The 22,217-nt window shown below is 42.0% G+C and overlaps 1 protein-coding gene across 1 annotated transcript in view; it reads left to right on the top strand.

The window, feature by feature from the left end:
- SLX4IP (SLX4 interacting protein) overlaps window positions 1–18,084 on the top strand; it is a 268,157-nt gene extending 250,073 nt beyond the window's left edge. The window contains 5 exon segments of the mRNA XM_023737558.1: window positions 15,975–16,027; window positions 16,029–16,085; window positions 17,299–17,535; window positions 17,537–17,768; window positions 17,770–18,084. Coding sequence (XP_023593326.1) covers window positions 15,975–16,027; window positions 16,029–16,085; window positions 17,299–17,535; window positions 17,537–17,768; window positions 17,770–18,057 — 867 coding nt within the window. The 3' untranslated portion in view covers window positions 18,058–18,084.
- Window positions 18,085–22,217: the final 4,133 nt, after the last annotated feature.

Here is a 22,217-nt window from a genome sequence, read left to right on the forward strand (position 1 = left end):
GGACATTGGTGCAGGAGGTGCTCCATGTTGCTGTAGCTCTGCACCAAGTACCATGTGCAGTGGGTGGATGATGACGTGAGCTGGGGGGAGAAAAGGCATCACTATGATGTGTGCCTCTGTAGTTTCTTACCAGAGTTCCTCAGGAGGAATTGCAAAGCCCTCGAAGCCTCCATTTTTGACCTAGTGCTAGAAATGGAACAAGGGAGTCTTCCTGAGACTTTCTTACCTTTAGTTTTTTGTTTCGTTTTTCTCTTTCTCACCTCTTTTTCTCTCCCTACAAATATGAAGACAAGGTAAATTTTTATTGCACTTGGTTACATTCTAACAGTGTTTTCTTTCATATTTATAAACCTAAGTCCTGGTGTAGAGACTCTTTTTCTTTCTCAGATGTGAAACCCTGGAAGCTTAGGGAAATTTAAACTTATCATTTTCTTCATTTAAGTTCTATAAACAACCATAGGACTCTGTCTAGATCTGGGACATTTCAGGATCAGCATAAAGCTACTGTCTTGTAGTGAATTGGTTACAGCTGCTCCTTCTAGTCTCTGGAGACCCTCTTCATAGGTTCTTAACCGCATTGTGACACCATTTGCTGAGCGCTGGCTCAGGAGTTCTGGTAGGCCTGGGGGAAAAAAGACAAATAAGAAAGTGCCCTTGCCCTCAAGGAGCTTACAGGTCTGTGGAGCAAGGGTACCGAAGAGTATCCTGGTGAAGTAAAGAACGTAAATTCAAATCGAGCCTCCTTTTTTCCTAAAGAGTTATCTGTTTTGTACCTTGGTCCATAAAGATCCAGTTGGGCCCTTTCTAACATTCAGAAGGAATGTCCCAAAATTCTGGGCTTACTTTTTTAGTTTTAAACCTAAGCTGATAAAAGTTTGTGATCCTTTTGGAAAGTGAAAAATGACATTTAGTTCTAGTGCTGCCTAAAAATAGACACATACATTAAGATATTTGGGTTCTTTGCGTTATACTTCAGTTGAGTTGTGCCTGACCTGTGAAAATAGCTGTCAAGGTTCTGCAGGCACACCCAGCCACACAAGGCCAGGTCCTGCCGTAGCATCCTGTCAGTAGAAAGATGATGGGGACCTCCTGACAAGAGACAATATCTAAAGCACTACATTGAACGCTTCCCTTAACATACACTGCTGTTTAGCATTAGCGAATTCTCCTTCTCGTTTATGAACATAAAATTGAAATGAAAATGACTCTAAAGAAGCAATAAACTACCCTAGCATAGGTTTTTAGCTTGGCGGTTGTAATCCTCAGCTGCACGTCATTGAACTTTTGTGGGCCTTAGCCTGCCTCTCAGTCAAGGGAGAGGGTATCAAATTATCTCAAAAATCCTTTCTCACACTGCATTTCTATCAGGAAGCAGATGAAATGTGGCTGAATGAAAACCATAAAATAATCTAGCACAAAAGAGAGCTTGTAGATTTAAAAATTGTGATGCAAAAGAATATAAAATTAGTTGTAGACTTATATTTTATCTTAGAAAAGGTAAATAGAAATTTTAAGGAAACATTTTAAACTTTATGTTTCTAAAAGAGAAAAAATAAACTACTTAACATTTTGACTATGTATTAACTTCTATACCCTGATGACAAAATCATTTAATTTTCATAAGGGAACTTTTGCATAAGTGTAAATTAGAACATGTAAAAAAGAATTTTTTTTTTATTTGCATTAAAAAAGGTTAAATAAGTAGATGACTTTTCCAGCTTTTCATGATGTCTCATAGACTTCAAAAATCCATTCTTCTTCTATTTCGTATTGTATTTTTTAAACAATTTCAGCAGTAAATGTCATGGAAGGTGTTAACAACATCCTCTTTTAGCACTTGGGAAAGTTTCTTGAGTGGAGAGAGGCTGTTTTCATATTTCGTATTTCCCACAGAGTTCTAAACTTAGTTTTTACTTAATAACTGATAGGGTTTTTTATTCTTATTACCACAATTGTACATGTTCATTATAGAAAAAAGTTTAGAATCCAAATATAGTAAAACCTATGAAAGCCGGAACCTGTGTAATGCGGAAACCTGTTGGAGAAGGCCAACTCAAATATTTTCCACTAACAGAGAGCGATGGAAAAGTGGGAAGACTGTACTCTGTCGAAGGCAGAAAACTTGAAAGTGCTGGAGAAACAAGGCGGTTCCGTCAAGTTCCAGCTCTCACAGGTTTCACTGTATATAGAAAGAAAGTAAAAATTACAGCTCCTAGCCCAAGGATAACCTCTGCTAACGATGTAGTTTGTATCCCTCCGTATTTCATACTTGATAACTGAGGTCCATGTGTATTTATGTTAACTAGGACTCCATTCATTTGTGAATTGTGTATTTGTATCCGTTTTTCTATTAACGTTTTTGTGTTTCACAAACTCCTTGCTATTAAAAAAAAAAACCAGTTGCCATTGAGTCAGCTCTGACTCATGGTGACCCCGTGTGTGTCAGAGTAGAACTGAGCTCCATAGAGTTTTCAGTCGTTGATTTTTCAGATGTAGATCTCCAGACTTGTCTTTTGAGGTGCACCTCGGGTGGACTTAAACTTCCAACCTTTTGGTTAGCAGCTGAGCGCATTAGCCATTTGCACCATACAAGGACTCCCTTTACCATGTAAGAACTCCTGAAGTTGTTAGTTGCCGTTAAGACAATTTTTGACTCGTAGCGACCCCATGTGACAGAGTAGAACTGCCCCATAGGGTTTTCTTGGCTGTAATCTTTATGGAAGCAGATCACCAGGTCTTTCTCCCATGGAGCTGCTGGGTGGGTTTGAACCACCGAACTTTCCATTTGATTAGCAGCCAAGCACTTAACTGTTGTGCCACCAGAGCTCCTTAAGAACTCTTTATACTATAAGGAAATTAACCGTTTGTGAGTTCATCATTTACCTTTCAACTGTAGGTCATTGCTATAAGGTGTCCTCAAATTTATGTTTTCCATAGTGGCTTCTGCCTTTTATGATCTCGGTATTGTGTTCTTCAAAATTATTTTCAAAGTTAAGTAAATATTCACTTCCATTTTCTTCTGCTATTTTTATGTAATTTATTTTAGTTTATGATGTAAAGTCTTTCTTGTCCTGTATTTGAACCAGAGTTATGCAAATTACGGTCTTCAGGCTTAAAGGACAGACGAGCTCAGTCTGTCTTTGCCAAAGGAACCTCCCTGTCAGGAGACCTGTAACAGTGAGGCTTCTCTCAGGACCAGGCCCTCTTTTTGCCTTTCGCAGCAGGACTTCCTTGATGCCCCACTGTCAAACCTTTTGCCACCCTCTCCTTTTCTAGTCAGCTGTGGCCAGGCCCTCAGGGTCAGAACATGGTCAATAGAGTGAAGAAACAGATTCAGGCCATTCCCTCACAGGACCTGTGGATGGGCAGTTTTCCTTGGAAAGGGAGAGCAATATAGCTGCCACCATCACCCACCTGCCCTTAGCAGGCTGCCGATGGGCAATGCTAATGAAAATACCAGTGGTGGCGTGAAGATATTCTTTGTTGGTTTGATCTGTATAGAATAGTTTTTCTAAACTATACTAGAGAAGGTAAGAAAAAAATTTATCAGACGAGATAATTTTTTAAAATATTAACTGTCCTTTGCTTATATGTTCCAGTAGCCTGAGGTTTTGTTCCCCTTTTCTAATAGTAAAATACAAGTAGTATTTGTGAATGAGATGGTTCATGCCCCAGCACACCAAGGGAACGTGTTCTTTGCTGATCAAGTTGGAATAGGATGTATTTGGGCCTTCTAATCCTTTGTGCTTTTTCCTATAATGCAACTTTCCATGTGCAAGAACTTGTTATCTCCCTGTGATGAGCACTTAGATGACAGATTTAATCAGGAAAAGTGTGGCAAGCAGTAGAATTAGTGGAAAGGGATCAGATTTGAAATTAAAAGACCTGGCTTCGACCACTGCCTCTTTCCTCCCTCACTGGTGACCTTGGACAAGTCATTTGGCTTCTCGGAGCATTGGTCCCCTTGGCGTAGGGCAAAGGTAAGAGTGATGCCTGCCATACAAGCCTTCCTAAGTTTTCCTGAGGATCAGGAATACTGATATTACTGAGGATCAGGAATAATGAATATTGAAATGTCTTATAAGCTCTAAAGCACTTATGCAATATTAATTATTGCTATCATCATCATTTCCATTCTTCCCAGGAGAAGAAGTTCATTTAAATGTCAAATGTCATCAACTCCAGGTTAGCAGATTGCTATGAATCTTATCTGCCCTGCTTGAAATGAGAAGACTGCCTGGTGATAATCTGTCAGAGCTCCCATTTATTGTCTCCACTTGCCAGCTCTGCTGCCTTATATAGCTATAAAAATTGTTGTGCCAAAAAGTTAGGTGATGAACCCCCAGTTAGCCAGCTAGTCAGTGTGGAAAGTGGGGTACACTAAGAGCATAAGCTTGTGACCTTCGGTAGGAGTTCTATAACCAGTATCGGAAGGAAGAGGAAGGAAAGAGTAGAGACCACCCAGCTAAACACTTTTCATTTCAGTGAGTCTGTCCGTAGACTCTCAATGAAATACTACAGCTTTGGAGGAAGGACCCAGTCTCGTCTCTAAGGCACTTAGGGGTTTGGAGATGCAGACTTCTCAGGCCTGAATTCCTAAAAGCGTGTGGTCATCAGAACTCCCACAACGAGAGCACAGACAGAGCTCCATGTGTGAGTGGATGACAGTTGGAAAGTTCATTAGGAAACAGATGATTTAGAATTTGAGACTCGTTTTCCCACAGAGACAGTGTCATCATTGGGGATGAGGTTCCCAGACTAGTCTACAAAAGCTGTTCCTATCCGAAAATCTGAGTCTTAAAAAGAGGGGCTTTTCTGCCTGTGTTCAAGGGAAATGGCAAGAACTATTCCTTCCGCATCCCTGGGCAGAGGGCCAGCTTGAGCAGAGTTTTGAAATGAGACAGAGCCATCTATAGTGTCTTCTCACTGGCTCTTATGCCTCTTTTCCCACCAGTGACCAGAGCTGCTGCAGGCCCTCTTCCTGCCAGTCCTGCTACCTTCGTGGCTAGACCCCATATTCACTCACCTCTCTTCTCTCCCATCCTGTGAGATGTTACGAAGACGGTGTCCTGATTACACCAGTTGATCACCCTCAATGAAGGCTGTTAACCTTCCTGCAGGTGTTGGCATTTTTCAACCACAGTCCTCTGTGGGGGAAGGTATTTTTGGAACAAGGGGACCCCCAAAACTGGGCCAGCTCTGCTTGGAGTTAATGCCCCTAAGTTTGTCTCTATTTTTCACAGATGTTTTTCCCTTCCAGATTTGAACTAGGGGTTATTAACCTACGATCCATTAATTCCCTGAAATTTAAAAAAATAGTTACATGTTTTACTGGTCAAAGTTAAATAGCTTCCACCCGATTCTTAGAATGGCCAGTGAGCCTCTTGGCGTTCAGAAGCACTGATCCAAACCTACAAATTCTTTAAAGTGCTCAAGCTTTGTCCCACTCAGATGGCACCAGAGATTCAACAGTGGGGCTAAGGTTGGTCAGGATTTATTTTTAGGTTCTCAAGAGTAGGTGAATGTAAACTGGAAAATCCCTGTGAAGTGTGTACTTCCTGCAAAGTAACTTCCTTGATTTTGTCCCTGATTTCATTTTAGGTTAACCTTCTTTGCAACTGTGTATTGGTACTTCCCTAGATCTACAGAAGATCATTTCATACTTATCACTTCTAAAGAATGAAACAGCTTTGAAAAAAACGTATTTTAAAGAAAAACTAGAGTATTCACTCCTCACCCAGCGGCAAGCAAGCCTGCACTCCACTTCCCCTCAGGGACCTGTCCTTTCATGGGAAGTCAGAGAATGGTCTGGGACCAGAAACACGTGGAGGGGGAGCCTTGCCTCTCTCTATGGGAATTGGGCAAATGAGTTAGCTTCATTGAGCATCAGCTTCCTCAGCTCTGAAATGGGGAAGGTCATGTCTGCCTTGTGGGACTCTTGTGAGGACTCATCTACCGAATGCTAGTCCCTGTTACTGCAGTGGTCATCCAGTGCTAGAATTCTCACCTTCCATGCCACAGACATGGGTTCAGTTTCCGGCCAGCGCTCCTCAAGTGCGGCCGCCACCCATCTGTCAGTGGAGGTTTGTGTGTTTCTGTAATGCTAAACAGGCTTCAGCGGAAATTCCAGACTAAAACAGAATATGAGGAAAGGCCTGGTTACCTACTTACAAATAAATCAACCAGTGAAAATCCCAAGGAGCACAATGGTCCAATCCTGTTGTACAAGCGGTCACCATGAGTCTGGAGTCCATGACAGCTAACAACAACTACAGTCCCTATACCAAGTGCTTTGTCTGTGGTGTCTGAGAAACAAGTGCTAACCATCATTTCCCATCTTTAGAGAAAACGATTTCAGTCCACAGTGGAATTCATAAGAGGCCACTTTCCTTTTGAATTTACCACTTTGCTTCAGTTCCTTTGAGTCAATACACATACACTTGTATGTTTCTGTACTTTCTTTTGATTGTCCATTATGAATCTGTGGTTTTGCCCTTTTTCCTTCCTTCACTTATTAATTATCAAATTATTTGAGAAAGTATTAGAAGTAAAATTTGGGCAAGAGAGACTTCTTCCTCATTTTAAGACACGTGGCTTCACATGCACAGGTTGTATCTTGGTCTAGGTTAGTGGTTACTGTCATATTTCATGCCCTACTTGGGTTGCTTTTCTTTGTTATCCCAGCTTATTGTATCAGGTCACATTTCAGAAAGCTGATGCTTCTGAAAATCATTAGGCATTGTACTAAAGTATGAGAGAAAAGTTACATATGACAAAAGTCATAAAGAATGAAAAATAGTTCCAATCTTATGCTTGATGTTATTATTTGCTCCCAAAATAAACTGGTAATAATATTACACTTTTACTCTGCTTTTATTGTTTGCTAAAGGCTTTTATTGTTTGAAAGGGTTTTCATATACAATAACTTATTCAGTGCAAAAAACCTGAGAAGAGATTGTATCAGTCTTGAACCTTTTAGTTTTCAAGGGACAGGAAGGCCAACTCAAAATAGCTTGCCAAAAAAGGAAAGTTTTTGGCACATGAGCCTGAAAATCCCAGACTTCAGGTATGGCTTGATCAAAGGCACAAAGAATATCACGAAGACTCAGTTCCTCACCATCTTTCGGCTTTGCCTGCCCGTGTTGCCTTTATTCTCAGCCATGTGCATGTGGTGGTCCCAGCAGCTCTGAAGTCATGTCCTTTCAGGGGAAAAGTGGGAAGGCCTGTTCCCAGGACACTTGTGGCTCATGCAGCTCTTTGAGGTTCATGAGTTCAGTACTCCAGTTGGCCTGGAGAGAGTTGCTGGCCCATTTCTGGAGTCAGGTGTAGAAACAAGGCGTCCTGACATGCATTGACATTGGATGAGTAGGTGAGGATGCTGTTCCCCAGAAGAAAATCTGAATGCTGTTTCCTGGAAATGAGTGAGTGTTCACTATAGAGATATTATCATCCTCCTCCCTCCCTTTTTTTTTTTTTTTTTAATGAGTGAGGAAACTGATGTTCAGAGAGGATAAGTAGCTTGTCTAAATCTCACAGCCAGATAGTGACCAAGAAGGAGTTGAATTCAAGGATTCCCATACTTTTTCTGTTCTTCCATCTCTGACTATGATGGCAAATGGTAGTGTGGCCACTGGGCACAATAGACTCAATTCTGCCCCTAATTAACGTGTGGCCTTAAACCCTTAGTCTTTCTGGGTCTCGTTCTCCTTATCTGTCAAATAGGAATAATATCTGCCCTGCCAAATACTCAGTGAAACACAAATGAGATGTTGGAATAAGGGCTTAGAGAATCATATAAATTCCCTACAAATGCAAGGCATCCTTGCCTTCTCGTGAACCCATGTGGATTGTCTGGGCATCAGGTTTTCTTTCACAATAATGTCAAGAAAATCTGTTCAATGCTTTCCAGTTTTCCAAAGTGTGCTTCATACACCTCAGTGCATTTAAAATTTCCAAACAATCCGAAAGGTAGATGAGAAAGCAACCATTGGGGGTTGAGAAACTGGCCTTGGGACAAGTACCCAATGAGTATGAGACCTTGGACTCCACTCCCTCTCACCCCTGTGCTCCTGCCTCTGATCCCACGAGTGTTAATCTCAGTTGATCAGCTCTGGGTATATCATTCTCAGCAGATGTGACCAGGAGGAATTGAGAAACAGTAACGTCTTAAATGTGATTTAAGACTACGTACTCTAGTATTCTACTGTGAATTACCTACTTTTAAAATCTTTTTGTTGGGCCATTAATTATTTTCATTTGGGAGTGAATAAAACGGAATCAGAAGAAACTCCTGTACATAACCGGGAGAAAATAGATCCAACTCTTGAAAGATAAAGACTATAAATACCACAGTACTACATTAAGTACTGTGTTGTTGCTAGTTGCTGGCAAGTCAGCTCTGACTCGTGGTGACCTTATGTATAACAGAACAAAACATTGCCTGATCCTGCACCTTCTTCATGATCATTGATATGTTTGAGTCCGTTGTTGCAGCTATTGTGTTTTGCCTTCTAACCTAAGGGGCTTGTCTTTCATCACCCTATTTGATAATATTTTCTTGTGATCCGTAAGGTTTTTGGTGACTAATGTTTAGAAGTAGGTCACCATTAAACCTTTCCTGCTTGTCTGCCTTCATCTGGAAGCTGTGCTGAAACCTGTCCACCATGAGGGAGAGCATCATAGCAACATGCAAGCCACACAGTGTGACAAACTGACAGACATGTAGTAGACATCAAGTACCACCTTGAGAAAAATCTTAATAGCATTGAAGAGTTGTTTTTTTTTTTTTTTTCCTCCCTTTATTGCCTTTGGAGCCCTGGTGGTGCTGCGGTTAAGAGCTACGGCTGCTACCCAAAAGGTTAAGAGTTTGAATCCACCAACCACTCCTTGGAAACCCTATGGGGCAGTTCTACTCTGTCCTGTAGGGTTGCTATGAATCACAATTGACTTGATGGCAGTGGATGTGGTTTTTTGGTTTTATTGCCTTTATATGAGTTTCTGCAATCCTGAATCTCTTCCAGCCTTGATTAGAGATGCTAAGAGGACCGTGACAATGGGCAGGCAGTATGGTCGGTGTGAGTCATGACTGGCCAGTACTCTCACAGTGCTCTTGAGGTGACTAGCATCCGGATATCAGGCCCCAAGAACCTGTCCCCCTCAACTACAACCTAGACTTATAGTGATGTCCCAGGGGCTCCAGCCAGATGTTTGAGAACTGACAGCAAGATCTTACCAAAGAGGCTGTTTGTCAGGTGGGTAACAGCATTGCCATCCTATGCTCTGTTACGCTCCAGATTTCAAAGGCTTAATATAAAACATATAAAATATCTTAGCGTTATTATATTGTTTACATATTGAATAATATGTATTAGGTTAAATGATATATATTATTCAAATTAATTTCACCAGTTTCCTTTTACTTTCTTAACGTATGTGTAGAAAATTGAAAGTTAATACATGGCTCACAGTTTTCTTCCGGAGAGCTCTGGTCTGTAGCGTGTCTCCACTTCTCTCTTGAGCCCATCCCAGTCAGCAGCATTGGGCACAGCTGTCACTCTCATTGAAGCACTTTTCTTCTCTTGGCTCTGGGGACATCATGTTCTCTCTGTTTTTTTAAATAATATTTTATTGTGTTTTCACTGAAAGTTTACACAGCAAATTAGGTTCCCATTTGACAATTTCTGCACAAATTGTTCAGTGACATTAGTTGCATTTTTCATAATATGTCAACGTTCTCTTTAATTACATTCTGGTGGCTCCAATACCAGTGCTCAGGTTTCCCCACCCCTTTATCTTTTCATCTTTGCTTAAGAGTAATTGTTGACCTTTTGGTCTCATATAGATGGTTTTTTAATGGAACCTCATACTAACAAATAATATCCATTATTTTGTGTGCCAGTCTGTTATTTCCCTAAAACATGACTGCATGGGATAGTTTCCGTTCAAGGTTTAAAGAGTATCTCGGGGCAGCAGTCTCAGGGACTTCTCTGGTCTCAACTGGTTCAGTAAGTTTGGACTTTTAAAGAGTGTTGCGTTCTGTTCCACATTTTTCTCCCCTTCTATCAGGGTCCATCCATCGTAGCCCTGATCAGAACGGTCAGTAGCGGTAGCCAGGCACCATCTAGTTCTTAGGGTCTCAGGGTAGATGAGACTGTGGCTCCTGTAAGCTGTCAGCGCTGTAGACTAGTTTCTTCTCTGAGACTTTGGTTTCCTTCTTTCTCTTTTGCTCCTGATGAGTAGAGACCAATAGTTGTATCTAGGTGGCTGCTCATAAGCTTTTAAGACCCCAGACACTACTCACCTCACTAAGATGCAGAACGTGAACTTTGTGATGCCGACTGACTGAGTTGTCCCATGAGATGAAGGTCCTTCAAACCCAGAAAACCAATCTCGCAAGGTGTTTGGTTATGTCTGAGAAGTATCTATCACTGTGCACTCTATGAATATGTATGCGTACCCACACATATCTGTATGTACATGTACATATAGATACTTCTATCTGTGCACACATATGGACTCATCTGTACGTACCCATACACACATACACAGGTGACCATGTGCTCGTTTTTTGGTTAGCATTGGTGGTGTTGCCAAATTATATATGTCATACTCTTTTTTTTTTTTTATTTATTTTTTCCTGTATGAAAATTTATACATACATTGTTATGTGAATCTAATTGCTCTCTCCATACTGTGACAGCACACTCCTCCTTTCCACCCCTCATTACCCGTGTCCATTCAACCTTCAGCCAGCTCCTAACCCTCTCTGCCTTCCCATCCCACCTCCGTATGTCATACTCTTTAGCATAAACATCCTTTTCTCTTGTGCGCTTCTTAGCGGCATTGTTTACTTCGGTCAAGCTGTGCTCCTTACACCCAGACATCATGTTCTCTTGATTTTTCTCTTTCCTCACTGGTGTTTCCCTCATAGTTTCCTTCCCTGAATTCACCTCATCTTCTCGGCTTCTGTTTTTCATCCAAATTCACTTTTTTGTGGAGCTCAGCCTGACTAATAGCTTTCAGCACCATCTCCATGCTGAGGACTTACCAGCTTTGTGCCTGAAGCGCAGATCTCTCTCTTCCCAGAACCTGGATATCTAACTGCCTACTCAGCAGCTCCATTTAGACATCCAATAAGGCTCCTAAAGTTTACAGATCTCACACTGATTTCTTGATCCTACTTCCCCAGACCTGCCCCTCCCCCAGTTTTTTTTGCATTGGTAAATGGCAACCTCCTTCATCTACTTAAACCACAAATCTTGGAGTCACCCTTGACTTTTCTCTTCCTCTTACCTCCTATATCCAATCCATCAGCACATACTGTTGGGTCTCCCTTCAAACTGAATTTCCAGTCCAACCACTTCACATCACCACCTGCCTCCTCCAAGACCCACCATCGCTGAGTGGACCTCATCACTGGTCCTCCTGCTCCCACCCTGGACTCTCAACAACACCCAGAGTGATCCTTTTAAAATGTTAAGTCACGCTTCTTGGAACCTTCCAATGGCATGTTATCTTCCTCAGAATAAAATGTGCCACCCTTATAAAAGCCAGACATTATTTGCCCCCCACCCACCCCACACACACACCTCTCACCTGCTCCCTGTCCCCTTCCCCTGGTTTACTTTCCTGTCCCGCACCCTGCTGTCATGTGCTGTCCTCAGGACCTCCGTGTGTGCGCTTCCACCTGCCTGGAATGCTCTTCTTCAGATGCTCACGTGACTCCCAGCTTCTCTCAGGTCGGTCTAAAGCTCTCTGCGTTAGCTACCACAGCCTTCTCTGACCATCATATCCAAAATAGCATCCCTAAGATTCTAAGATGTTCATTTCCCCTGATGACATCATCACCACCTGACATATGTTTATTGTTTACTTGGTTTTTGTCTTCCCTAGTGAGGTGGAGGCTCCATGAGAGCAAGGACTTTGTCTGTGGGTCCACAGCCTTTTCTCCAAGGGCCTCAAACAATGCCTGATACAGAGTTCATTCAGTGTTGCCTGAATGGATGATTTTACCTGACTCTGCTCTGTGATCAGTTCATGCCCCCTTAGGACAGAAGTCTATTAATTCTGCTAGATATCAGAATCACTGGGAAGCTAGCCTACAGCTCACATGCCCCGACCCCACCCCTAGAGATCCAAATGCAGTAGAATCCAGAATATTTTAATAAGCTCCCCAGGTGATTTTCTTGGTAAACTAGAGGGTCAGCAAAAAAGAGGAAGACCCTCAGCGAGATGGATTGACACAGTGGCTACAACAGTGGGCTTAAGCATAACAACTGTGAGGACACCGCAGGACCGGGCAGTGTTTTGTTCTGTTGTACATGGGGTCGATATGAGTCGGAACTGACTCGACAGCACCTAACAACAACCAGGGGATTTTGATGCCTGGCATAACCAGACCACACTTTGCAAAGAGCTGTCTGAGTGTACCATTTTGCAGTTGTTAATCTACTATGCTGCTTTGTCAGGTGTTCTTTTATGTAGTGTATCAACCATGCTTGGATCACCTGGGAACCTAAATGTACATCTTCTAGCCCCACCCCAGGCCTCATGAATCAGAACTTCCAGGAGTGGGTCCTGGGAATATATGTTTTTTGAAAAGCTCCGTTGGTGTCTCTGATGCTCCTTTGGGAGCCCCGGGTGTGTTTTACAGACTCTCTGAGGAGGTGACAGATTCAAGCACAGGAATTTTCTATATACTTTTTGGCCTTCTCACCCCAACCCAACCCAACCCACCCCCCACCCCGTTAGTCCAACAGTGTTCTGTTCAACAGTGGTGTTCAGTAAGCCATTGTGGGGTGAATTCCTTGGTTTATACACAATTCAAACTGCCTTTGTGACTTGAACTACCTTTTCAAACCATTCCATTCTCTGATTAGAGGCAAGACGCATGTCCTTGTTACCCAGCTTATTCTGGTGGAGACGCTCTTGGCAGTCCTTTCTGTCCGGGAATCTAAACTGAGTTTCCCAGGTCCAGCCAGACAGCACTGGAGTAATGTCACTCACCACCATGTTCAAACACTAAATACTCACCTGCTCTACTGTCCCCGTGGTCATGGCCTGGGGCACATGTGCTTCGTCCTCAACCGTGAGGTGCATTCATGGGTACTGAGAGCATCCCCAGAGGTGGAGATAAAGTCCTGAGCCTGGGAACCTGCCTGGGCTGCTCAAGTGACCGAGGAGAACATCTCCCTAGATTGCACAGTAACCTTGCCCTGCTTCTGTTTGGTTTTGCCTTGGAAGTGTATATTGACATTCTTTACAGATGGAAAGTTTTAAAACGAAAATCCTCAAAGGATTACCAAAAATAAGTAAATGGGCTGTGGGAGGAGTGTTGTGTGTGAACTGTACCAGGGAATGTCACGTGCAGAATTTTATTCCTTGGCCTGGGGTGGCGCAGTGGTTAAGAGCTCAGCTGCTAACCAAAATATTGGCAGTTCGAATCCACCAGCCGCTTCTTGGAAACCCTTGTGGGGCAGTTCAGCTCTGTCCTATAGAGTCAGTATGAGTCAGAATTGACTGGGCAGCAGTGGGTTTTTTGCGGGGTGGGGGACTCAGAGTAAGCTTCCAAGTTGTGAAGCATCATTAATGAAGGCCCAAAGAGATCCTCCTGGTCTGCATATTTCTTAAATACCTGAGACCCCAAGGGGTGCCCACTCTGAACTTCAGAGGCCAACTGGTAGCTTCTTTGTCTATGTTGAGTTTGCCCATATTTTTTGCAGAAGATGTTGGGGTCAGTATTCACGGAAGAATCTAAAAAGTGTTGCCCATGTAAGCCTGGAAGCACTTGCCGACTTCTCGCCACACAGTCTGCACCTCTGAGTTTTGCCTCTGGTAAGCCTGAGGTTGCCATTTTGATGCCAGATGTGAAAAGCCATTAGTAATCAGGACTACTCCCTTCAGGAGCCCTGTTCCCAGGTGATAGCTTCTTCCTTAGGTTCCACCCGCACCCCAGCCAGGCTGAGATTTAGTGACAAAGGGGAGTGAATTGACCCTAGAAATGTAAGAAGAAGGGATTTCTAATGAGACCTGACAGTTCAAGGGCTAAAGAAGGAGTCTAATCTTTTTTTTCCTGCCCACCCAGTCTTCATACAAATGTAAATACGCCTCCTTCAACAAATTGCGAAATGTGGTTTTAATTTGAAAGCAGGAGACCCATCTTGCTTTTTTCTTTCTTTTTCTTTTTTCTTTTTTGTGAAGACAAAGTCACAGGTTTTGCACTTTCTGAACTGGACATTTCCTTCTGTCACACTGTCACTTTTGTCTGTTGTCCTTTTTTTTTCATCCAAGGACATTTTCTGCCATTGTTTTGTTGTCAGAGGACTTTGGGATGAGAGACGATTGCCCTGTTTCTTAAAGAAATTTTTGAAGTTCCCATAGGAAATACATACTTCGCTTTAAACTGAATTCTAAAATAAATAAATAAATGAAGGCAGTGACTGAATGCAACATGAGATTTGAGGAGAGTGTCACCATCGCGGCATCAGACTTTATGTGGTGTGCGCAGTATCCATTGTTGTTATTTATGACCCTGTCTGCCTTCCATTGTGGACTTCTTCCAGCCTTGGGGAATTTACATCATTCCTAATAGCAAAAGGCTTTCTGGTTCCCACAGAGTTGTTCAAAGCCTGACTCATGCTTTTTATGTTAATTGTTCAGCTCTGAAAATACAGCACTTACAGGGTGTGGTTGTAAGGGGAAAGTCTACTGTACTTATAGGGCATGTTTAGAAGTGTTTCACACATAAATCTCAATCTCTCTCTCATTAAATTTTTAAGCTGTAGCTCTTTTTTGGTCAACTAGTAACTCTTAGAAAACAAAACAAAGTGAGAAGCATCAAAATGCAATATAATCCAATAAAACCTAAAATATTCAATTCGCTAATTCATAAAACTGGCTTGGGCCCTAAGTGGATATGATTTTGAGTGACGTTGATCTGAGTCTGAAACCCTAGGCACAGTTAGAGAGAGCTACAGGCCTGTGCTCAGTGATGTAGGGCAGTAATTGGGCTAAGCTCATAACATCGGCCTCTGGGATACCCAGGCTAATGGCTGCCCTCTACCAGGCACCTGGGGCAGTCATTGTTAATTCCAATGTAACTATGTGGAAGACCTACTGATAATTTACTAAAACTGTTCTTTATGACAGCAAGATTATATTGGAATCTGATGGGGAAGGGAGCTTAATTAGTGCCTCAAAAAATGAGGGAAATTAACAGCTGATCGGGTGATCTACTTGGATTCCAAAAGTATGGAATGGGCCAATGTTGGCAAAGGGTTGAGAGGTTTTTACGTTTTATAATTGCTTCCTTACAAAGCGTCCATGGGAACATGTGAGGGTAGATAGCTAGATAATCTATGAATTATCTAAAACCATCCTAGTGCTGTTAGTTTAAGAACAAGTCTTCAGCTCTGTAGTCGCCAAGAATCACAAAGTCCAGTTTTCAAAATACCAATATTAAAAGGTTTAATTTAAAATATTCAAACTCTTGACATAGTCGTAAGTAGTGCAAAGGCCATATTGTGTGTTTTTGTAAACAGAAGATTTGGGGGATTCTTAGGATAATAAGGGTATAGATCACTGCGCCACCAAGTCTCTCTGGGGAAAGAAAAAAGAAGCTTACAGACCCGCTGCTGTCAGGCACAGTGCTTCTGGACTCTTCACTGTTTCAGCCACAGAGATGTCAGATATTGGCCAAGAGTTCCCAGATGGTTTGGAATCAACATCCTTTACATTACAGCCTTGTTTGCTTGTGGTACATATTAATGTATGAAATGTGGGGGCTGGGAGCCCAAAAGAATCGACAATTTACCCAAAATTCCCAGCTAGAAAAAAATAAAACAGCCTAATGTGACACAGTTTCATTTAGTCTTCACAAAAATAAATCTGTTCATTGGGGCATTCAGAGTATAACTGTTTTTTCTCATGTTCAGCTAATAGATTTCTGGTTGAGCCTTTGTTATCTTTCGAAGTAGACAGAAAGGCCTCTCCTCAGAGTGTCTGATTATTTTGCTGAGTATGCACAGTCCACTTCCTCCCAGTGCGAAGCTCAGGAGAAATGCTCTCAAGAAATGTAGATCCAGCGTGTTTCCTCTTCCTCGTTTTTGACTGTCTGTATGGGTAGATAGCATAAAGTCTAGAAGTAAACGAGGCTTCCCTGGCACTGACCCTCCCCTAAGTCGCATGCTTTTCTTCCTCATCTCCTTTACTGTTTCTCTCGCTTTCTGTACAGTGGGGAGCGAGGCCTGACTTCACAGGTGTGTTGCGAGGGGTAATTCATTACAAGCTCTTTGAAGATGAAAAGCACCTGTTGGTGTTTTTCATACACTTTTCAGAGTGACTACAGACAGATCAGAAAAAATACTCTCCAAAGATGCCTGTTCCGACCCTAATGTAATTATGATAATCCTCATGCCCCTGATAGCAGCAGTAAGAGCATGAATATATATTTGTTTCCAGACAAAGGCTTAGCCAAAATAAATATTTCAGCTTCAGTGTTTTGAGTTTGGTGGTTTCGGAAATGTCTTGCCATTCACAAGCCTGTAAATATATACTGAGGTCATCATCTTTAGTCTCTGAATTCTTCATGTGCAGGTTCCCTGCTGCCCCCAAAGTTAGTTTTACAATTAAAGGGAGTCTGCGCTGTCTGTTGCATGTGCTGTAGCAAGGTGTTCATATATGTGTATATCGACACTCTCTTGCATTTCCCACGATGTGCTTTATTTCCTTTCATTCTGCCTGGAATTTCTTTCAAGACATTTCAGGTTATATTAACTGAGTCCTACTCCCAGATGGTTGATGAATAAGCCTGACACCAGCTAAATGGTAATTACAGTTGAGTAATACCTTGAAATGGCCTGAAAGGAATTCCTGAAGATTATTCTTTACATACAAATGGAAATTGTATGTGTGTGTTTGTGTGTGTGCGTGCAGACACAGCCTATGCTTTGGATGGATTAGAGCATATACTCCTGGAAAAAAAAAAATCAATATACCAAACGTAGGCAATATTGAACCTTAATGTCTGAAATGAATGTTTACCTGCCTTAGTTAAAATGCGAGCTCCATCATAACTCCATTGATAACCCAGTGATCGATAAACAAAGTGTATTCTAGTGATTGGAAAGTGTGAAGACTATTGCTTGGTCCTGTCTGCATTTAAACATATGCTAGGGTTTTTTTCCAGATGTGCAGGGCAGGGGTCTCTTTTTCCAGGCGTAGGAAATGTGTTAAGGGGAATTTGGAGGAAACCATGCCATTACAGCTTTATAAAATATAAAATCCTTTTTTTTTGTTTAGCTTGAAAAGAGCTGTAACAAAAAGCAGCATCATGAGCTAATCACAGACCATCAGGGACATTGTGGGAATATCTAGTGATTCAGAGATTGCAGAGAGAGCAAGGAGGAGGGGTCGTGGCCAAGCTTCATCCAGTCCCCTGTTGGAATCCATGGGACCGGCAAAGGATTACATAAAGGCCGCTGGGAGCCACTGGGGGCTTCCTGTTCAAAAGCTGGAAAGTGCTCATCAGACCCAGCCATGACACTAGCAGCCAGCAAAAACCTCATCGTGGGGAGCGGTTAAAGACAGAGCTTCTAAGCGGGAGCCCTGTCGGTCGCTGTGAGTCAGCATAACCAGGTCCAAAACAAAGTCCACGAGTGGCCACAGCCCAGCAGAGACACAGGAACCGCAGCTCTGCAGAAGACTTCGACCATCACAAGAGAGTTTCTCTTGGAAGTGATCGGTTAGTCCCAAGAGAAATAATAGTGGAAAAAAGCAAAAAGCAAGGCTGCCAGGGTTTTGCCCACGTTAGAGTTATCAGATCCGGGGTTACTTTTGAAACAAGATTTGGCAAAAGCCACGTCTAATGAAGAGTTGCATGTTTTGGAAAATCTCTCCTCCAGACATCTTATGAAAAATAACCACAACACTGAAAGATTGCCTCCAATGCGTATATCCCCTCACTTAGATGTGGACTGCAGACATTCAGGGCAGCCCGGCCAAAAAAAGAAAAAAATACTAAAGAGGTCACTAACACGAAAGAGGATTGTGAAGTCATAGGTGAGGTTGTAATGGCCAGCCCTGGGAAAGGACAGTGGTGTGTATAGACAGTGTAATTTTTTTTTTTTTTTAAGAAATTAGAACTATTATTTTAAATAGAAAGTATGTGTCTGTAATAGGGTTAACTTTCAAAGCAGTCTCCTCTAGGAAGCTGTTGCTTATTCTAACAACATTGCTATTTTCTTGTCATGCTTTATAACTGACATCAGAAAATTATCTTGGTGAAAAAGAGGATTTATGCTGTCAGTGATGACACCCGTTTGTAGAAGGACTGCATGAAGAAACCAATCGTGTGCTTCCTTGAAATTTCACTGTACAGTCCATGCACTGGGCTGTGTAAAAATGGGGCCATGGCACTGCTGTTCACTTCTCCGGGGGGGTGGATACAGTTGCTCCCCTGAGTAGGAGAGCAGCAAAGGAACAGGCTAGTGGTTCTCATCCTGTGGTCCCAGGACCAATGTCATTGTCTGGAATCTTGTTAGAAAAGCAGATTCTCAGGCCCCATCCTAGACCTACTGGATGAGAAACTCAGGATGATTCTGATGCAGGCTCAAGTTTGAGAACCACTGGACTAACTGGAGACTCTCTGGTGTTTACTTCCTCCAGCCTGGCTACCATGTTCATCAGCTGGGGGCTGTGTGTGGACATATACACCTTCGTGCTCCCTCAGACTTCTGAAACACCTGGGATTCAGCATGTGAGTTCCTCTCTTCCCAGGTTCTACAGCATGGCAGCCACATCATCCAGGAGAGCTATTACCCCAAGAATTTCTGGAAGTTTGCAGATAATGGGACCCAGCATTATAGGAAGACATAAGAGAAGCTTGCTCTTGTTTGTAGCTCAGGCTTGTGCCTGTCCTTGCCTTGCCCCCCCCGCCCCCCAAGATTTTGGTTGGGTTCAGGATGGACCAGATCCCAAGGGGAATGCAGTGGCCAGAGTTTTCAGTTTCCCATTTGGAAGACTTCACAGGCAGTTAAAATTTCAAGACAGGAGCCCTCCATTTGTAGTATCACCCGCTAATGTCTCTTTTGGACTTGCTAAGTTGTCATGTGGTGAATCATAGCAATGACTTACTTGGATGAACACTTACCAAAGATTTCCTTAACTTAATCTCATCCTAAAATAGGAGAGAAACCATATTCAAAGGCCACCCATCAACTATATCTTTTTTTCTGCTCAACAGTGGGTGGTCCGTTGAAGTAGCACCTCCTTTAGTAATAAGGAAAATCAAAGTATGTCCCTAAAAGTTTTGGAGTTAGCAGAAAAATAACCCAGAAAAAGCCCAACAAAGTAAAAAAATATGGAAACAGATGCACTGTAGATTCACGCTGGAGACTGGTGACTGATTTTTCTCACTTCATTCTATCCTGCCTCCCTCATGTCTCCTTTTCCCACTTGTAGGGTAAGACTCATTAGGAGCCAACCATAATTCATGGCACCATTTTGGGTGATGAAATTCAGTCTTGGTCACCAAACCTGGCCATGGATGTAGGTCTATTATGTAGATTTCCAAACCTTGCCTAAAAACCTATCCCCCTCCTGTGGTCCAAGCCTCACCACCTCCTCGAGGAACATGACCCTCTGTCGTCCATGTCCTTTCCTCTTCCCTCCTAGTTTTTCACCTGCTCCCAGCTGATTCCAGTCAGATTCTATTGGCGAAGACGGAGCCCAACAGAGTACTGAACACAGTGGAGCTGACTGTGTCCATGCAGTGTAGGGTAGACTGAACAGAACCAGAACCTTCTGAGAGAGTGATGGAGCATTGATTTCCATGGCCCATCATGGGCCCCCTCTGGTAGAGTGACGAGTATCCCAGGTGTCCTCTTTCTTCACTGAAGACAGAAAGGACCACAGTGTGTCATTAAATCTTCTTAAACAGAAACAACTGTAGAACAGTTTAAACAGGGAGGGCACATATAACCCAGGTGACAGGCCAAGAAACAATAAGCTCCTAGAAAAGAGTCTAGACTAAAAAAGACGTCCATACTGGAACAATAGCTGCCGCCGGCCCCAGAACTAGGAGGAGATGTTTGAAGTGGAGCCACCAGAGTTATTTCATTAGTTAGCCAGGCCTGGAAATTAAAGCCAATACTTTTAATGATTTTCTTTCAAGAAAGTCTTGGGTTTTGAGTTCTGGTGTATTGGGGATATAACAATTATAGTCATCTAAGAGGGAAACGGCATCTTTGGTTGTGAGGTAAATCTGTGCTTTCTTGCAGCTGTCATGTACATGGGATTTTTAAATAAGGACTTCACGTGGGAACAGCTTTCAGCTCCTGCACAATGGCATGTGTTTGAGGAATTTTGCCTTTAAGCATTTTCCTTCCACATGTCTGAAACACCCCTGGATCTCTTGTTACTTCAGTGGTTATGTGATTTTTTGGATATTTGGAAGTACAAAGGCGAAAATGAATGCCAGGTTTTTCTGTTGTTGTTATTGCTTATTAGGTGGGAAATGAAGGGTTCCCTACTGTTGGGAATGTTTTGATACTCTTAATAATCTACATAATTCAGCATCTGAAAATCCGAAATGCTGTTCATATTCTTAGGACAAGTTCTTCAGCCACTTACTTAATACCCTAAATCCAATTTATATTCAAGTGTCGGTGACTCTGATGCTTGGAGGAAATGTTGCTCATTTGATCGATGTTGTAACTCTGAACTTCCTTTCTCAATGTCATGACTTCTAACCCACCTCAGGTGCTTTCAAATGACTTTTAATAGATTGGTGTTAGTTTTTTAACATCTATAAACAAGAAATATCTGGGAACAGTCAGTATGGTATTCCTACACATTTTCTCTTCTTTGCCACTGGAGATTAACTGTCACCCAGATATGTATATAAATTGTTAAATACAAAGAAACAAACATTGGTGGGGGGAGGGGTGAGCGCTACCATTTTTTTCTTCGTTTTAATGCTAACGAAATATGGAAACTGTATTTCATTTTATAAAAGGCAAGAGTCATAAAAACCCTCTATATTTTGTTTTATAGTGGGTGTAACATCTCTCTGAATGAAATGTCTCCAGATGTATCTTTGGGACAAGAATGGGTTCACATTTAATTGTTTGCTTCTGGGGTCAGATTTGGATTTTAGCATGGATTGTTGTGTGTAACATCAGTGGCCTTGGATTTCAGAAAGAGCTTGGAGAGGGCAGAGCACATAAAGGGAAGGAAACCTCTGAGCTCAAGAGAATGGCCTGGGATCACGGTGTCGCCATTCCCAGCTTCCTGGAATTCCTTCTTGGCAGGTCCTGCTGTAATATTTCCACAGAATTTTTCTGAGTGGCCCTCCTTTTGAGGTAAAAAGTGGCTTACCTAGGATCCCAGAACTTGTCTCTTCAGCATGCTTTGACTTGAATGTGGAAATCGTTTTCTTTTTCTCTTGTATAAGAAAATTTCATGCTTGGTTTGTCAAAACAAGAGAGTTCCCTCCTTGTTGTTGAAACACTAATGAATTGAAACACGTTGGAGCAAGTAAAAAATCAAAATTAAACTGATTTCTTTTAAATAGTTTAAAGCCTTTCCTGGTACAAAATAAATTAAGCATTGTAAAATGAAGTTCATTCAGGTAATTACTCAGCACAAAGTCTGACTATATATCTCATTGGATATTACGATTTAAGGGTATAATTAAATTCTCAGAAATCTGCAGAACTCCCTCTAATTTGGTTTCTGTATTTATTTAACAAGACAGAGAACAAATATATGTCAATGTGTAGCTTAACAGAGGGAACTTGAATGAATGAAGTTACTCTCTTTAGTTGTCTGGAATCTCTCAGTACTGGGCCAGATTTAATCACATTCAAATAAGTGTCATTAGGCAGCATAACATTAACATGTGTTGTCTGGCAATTGCCATTACAGTTCCTTATTGAAAATCTTGGTTCTTAAAAATCAGTAAAGCCATACATTTGGCCTAAAAGCAGCTGATCAAGTAACCGATGTGTGAATTTGATGGATCCCCAGAAAAACTTTCTTCAATCAAGTTACAAAGTCAGAGATAGTGGGAATCACCAAGAGAGCGCTTCCCCCCCCCCCCATTGGCCTACTCTTCCCATTTGTTTTGTTATAAACCACTTAAATCGTTTGAATATGTACATGCCTATGAGATGACACTATTATGTAATGGATGCAAACCTGTTTTTTTGAGTAAAAAA

This window comes from Trichechus manatus, unplaced genomic scaffold (assembly GCF_000243295.1).
Source record: "Trichechus manatus latirostris isolate Lorelei unplaced genomic scaffold, TriManLat1.0 scaffold00104, whole genome shotgun sequence".
Taxonomy (NCBI): domain Eukaryota; kingdom Metazoa; phylum Chordata; class Mammalia; order Sirenia; family Trichechidae; genus Trichechus; species Trichechus manatus.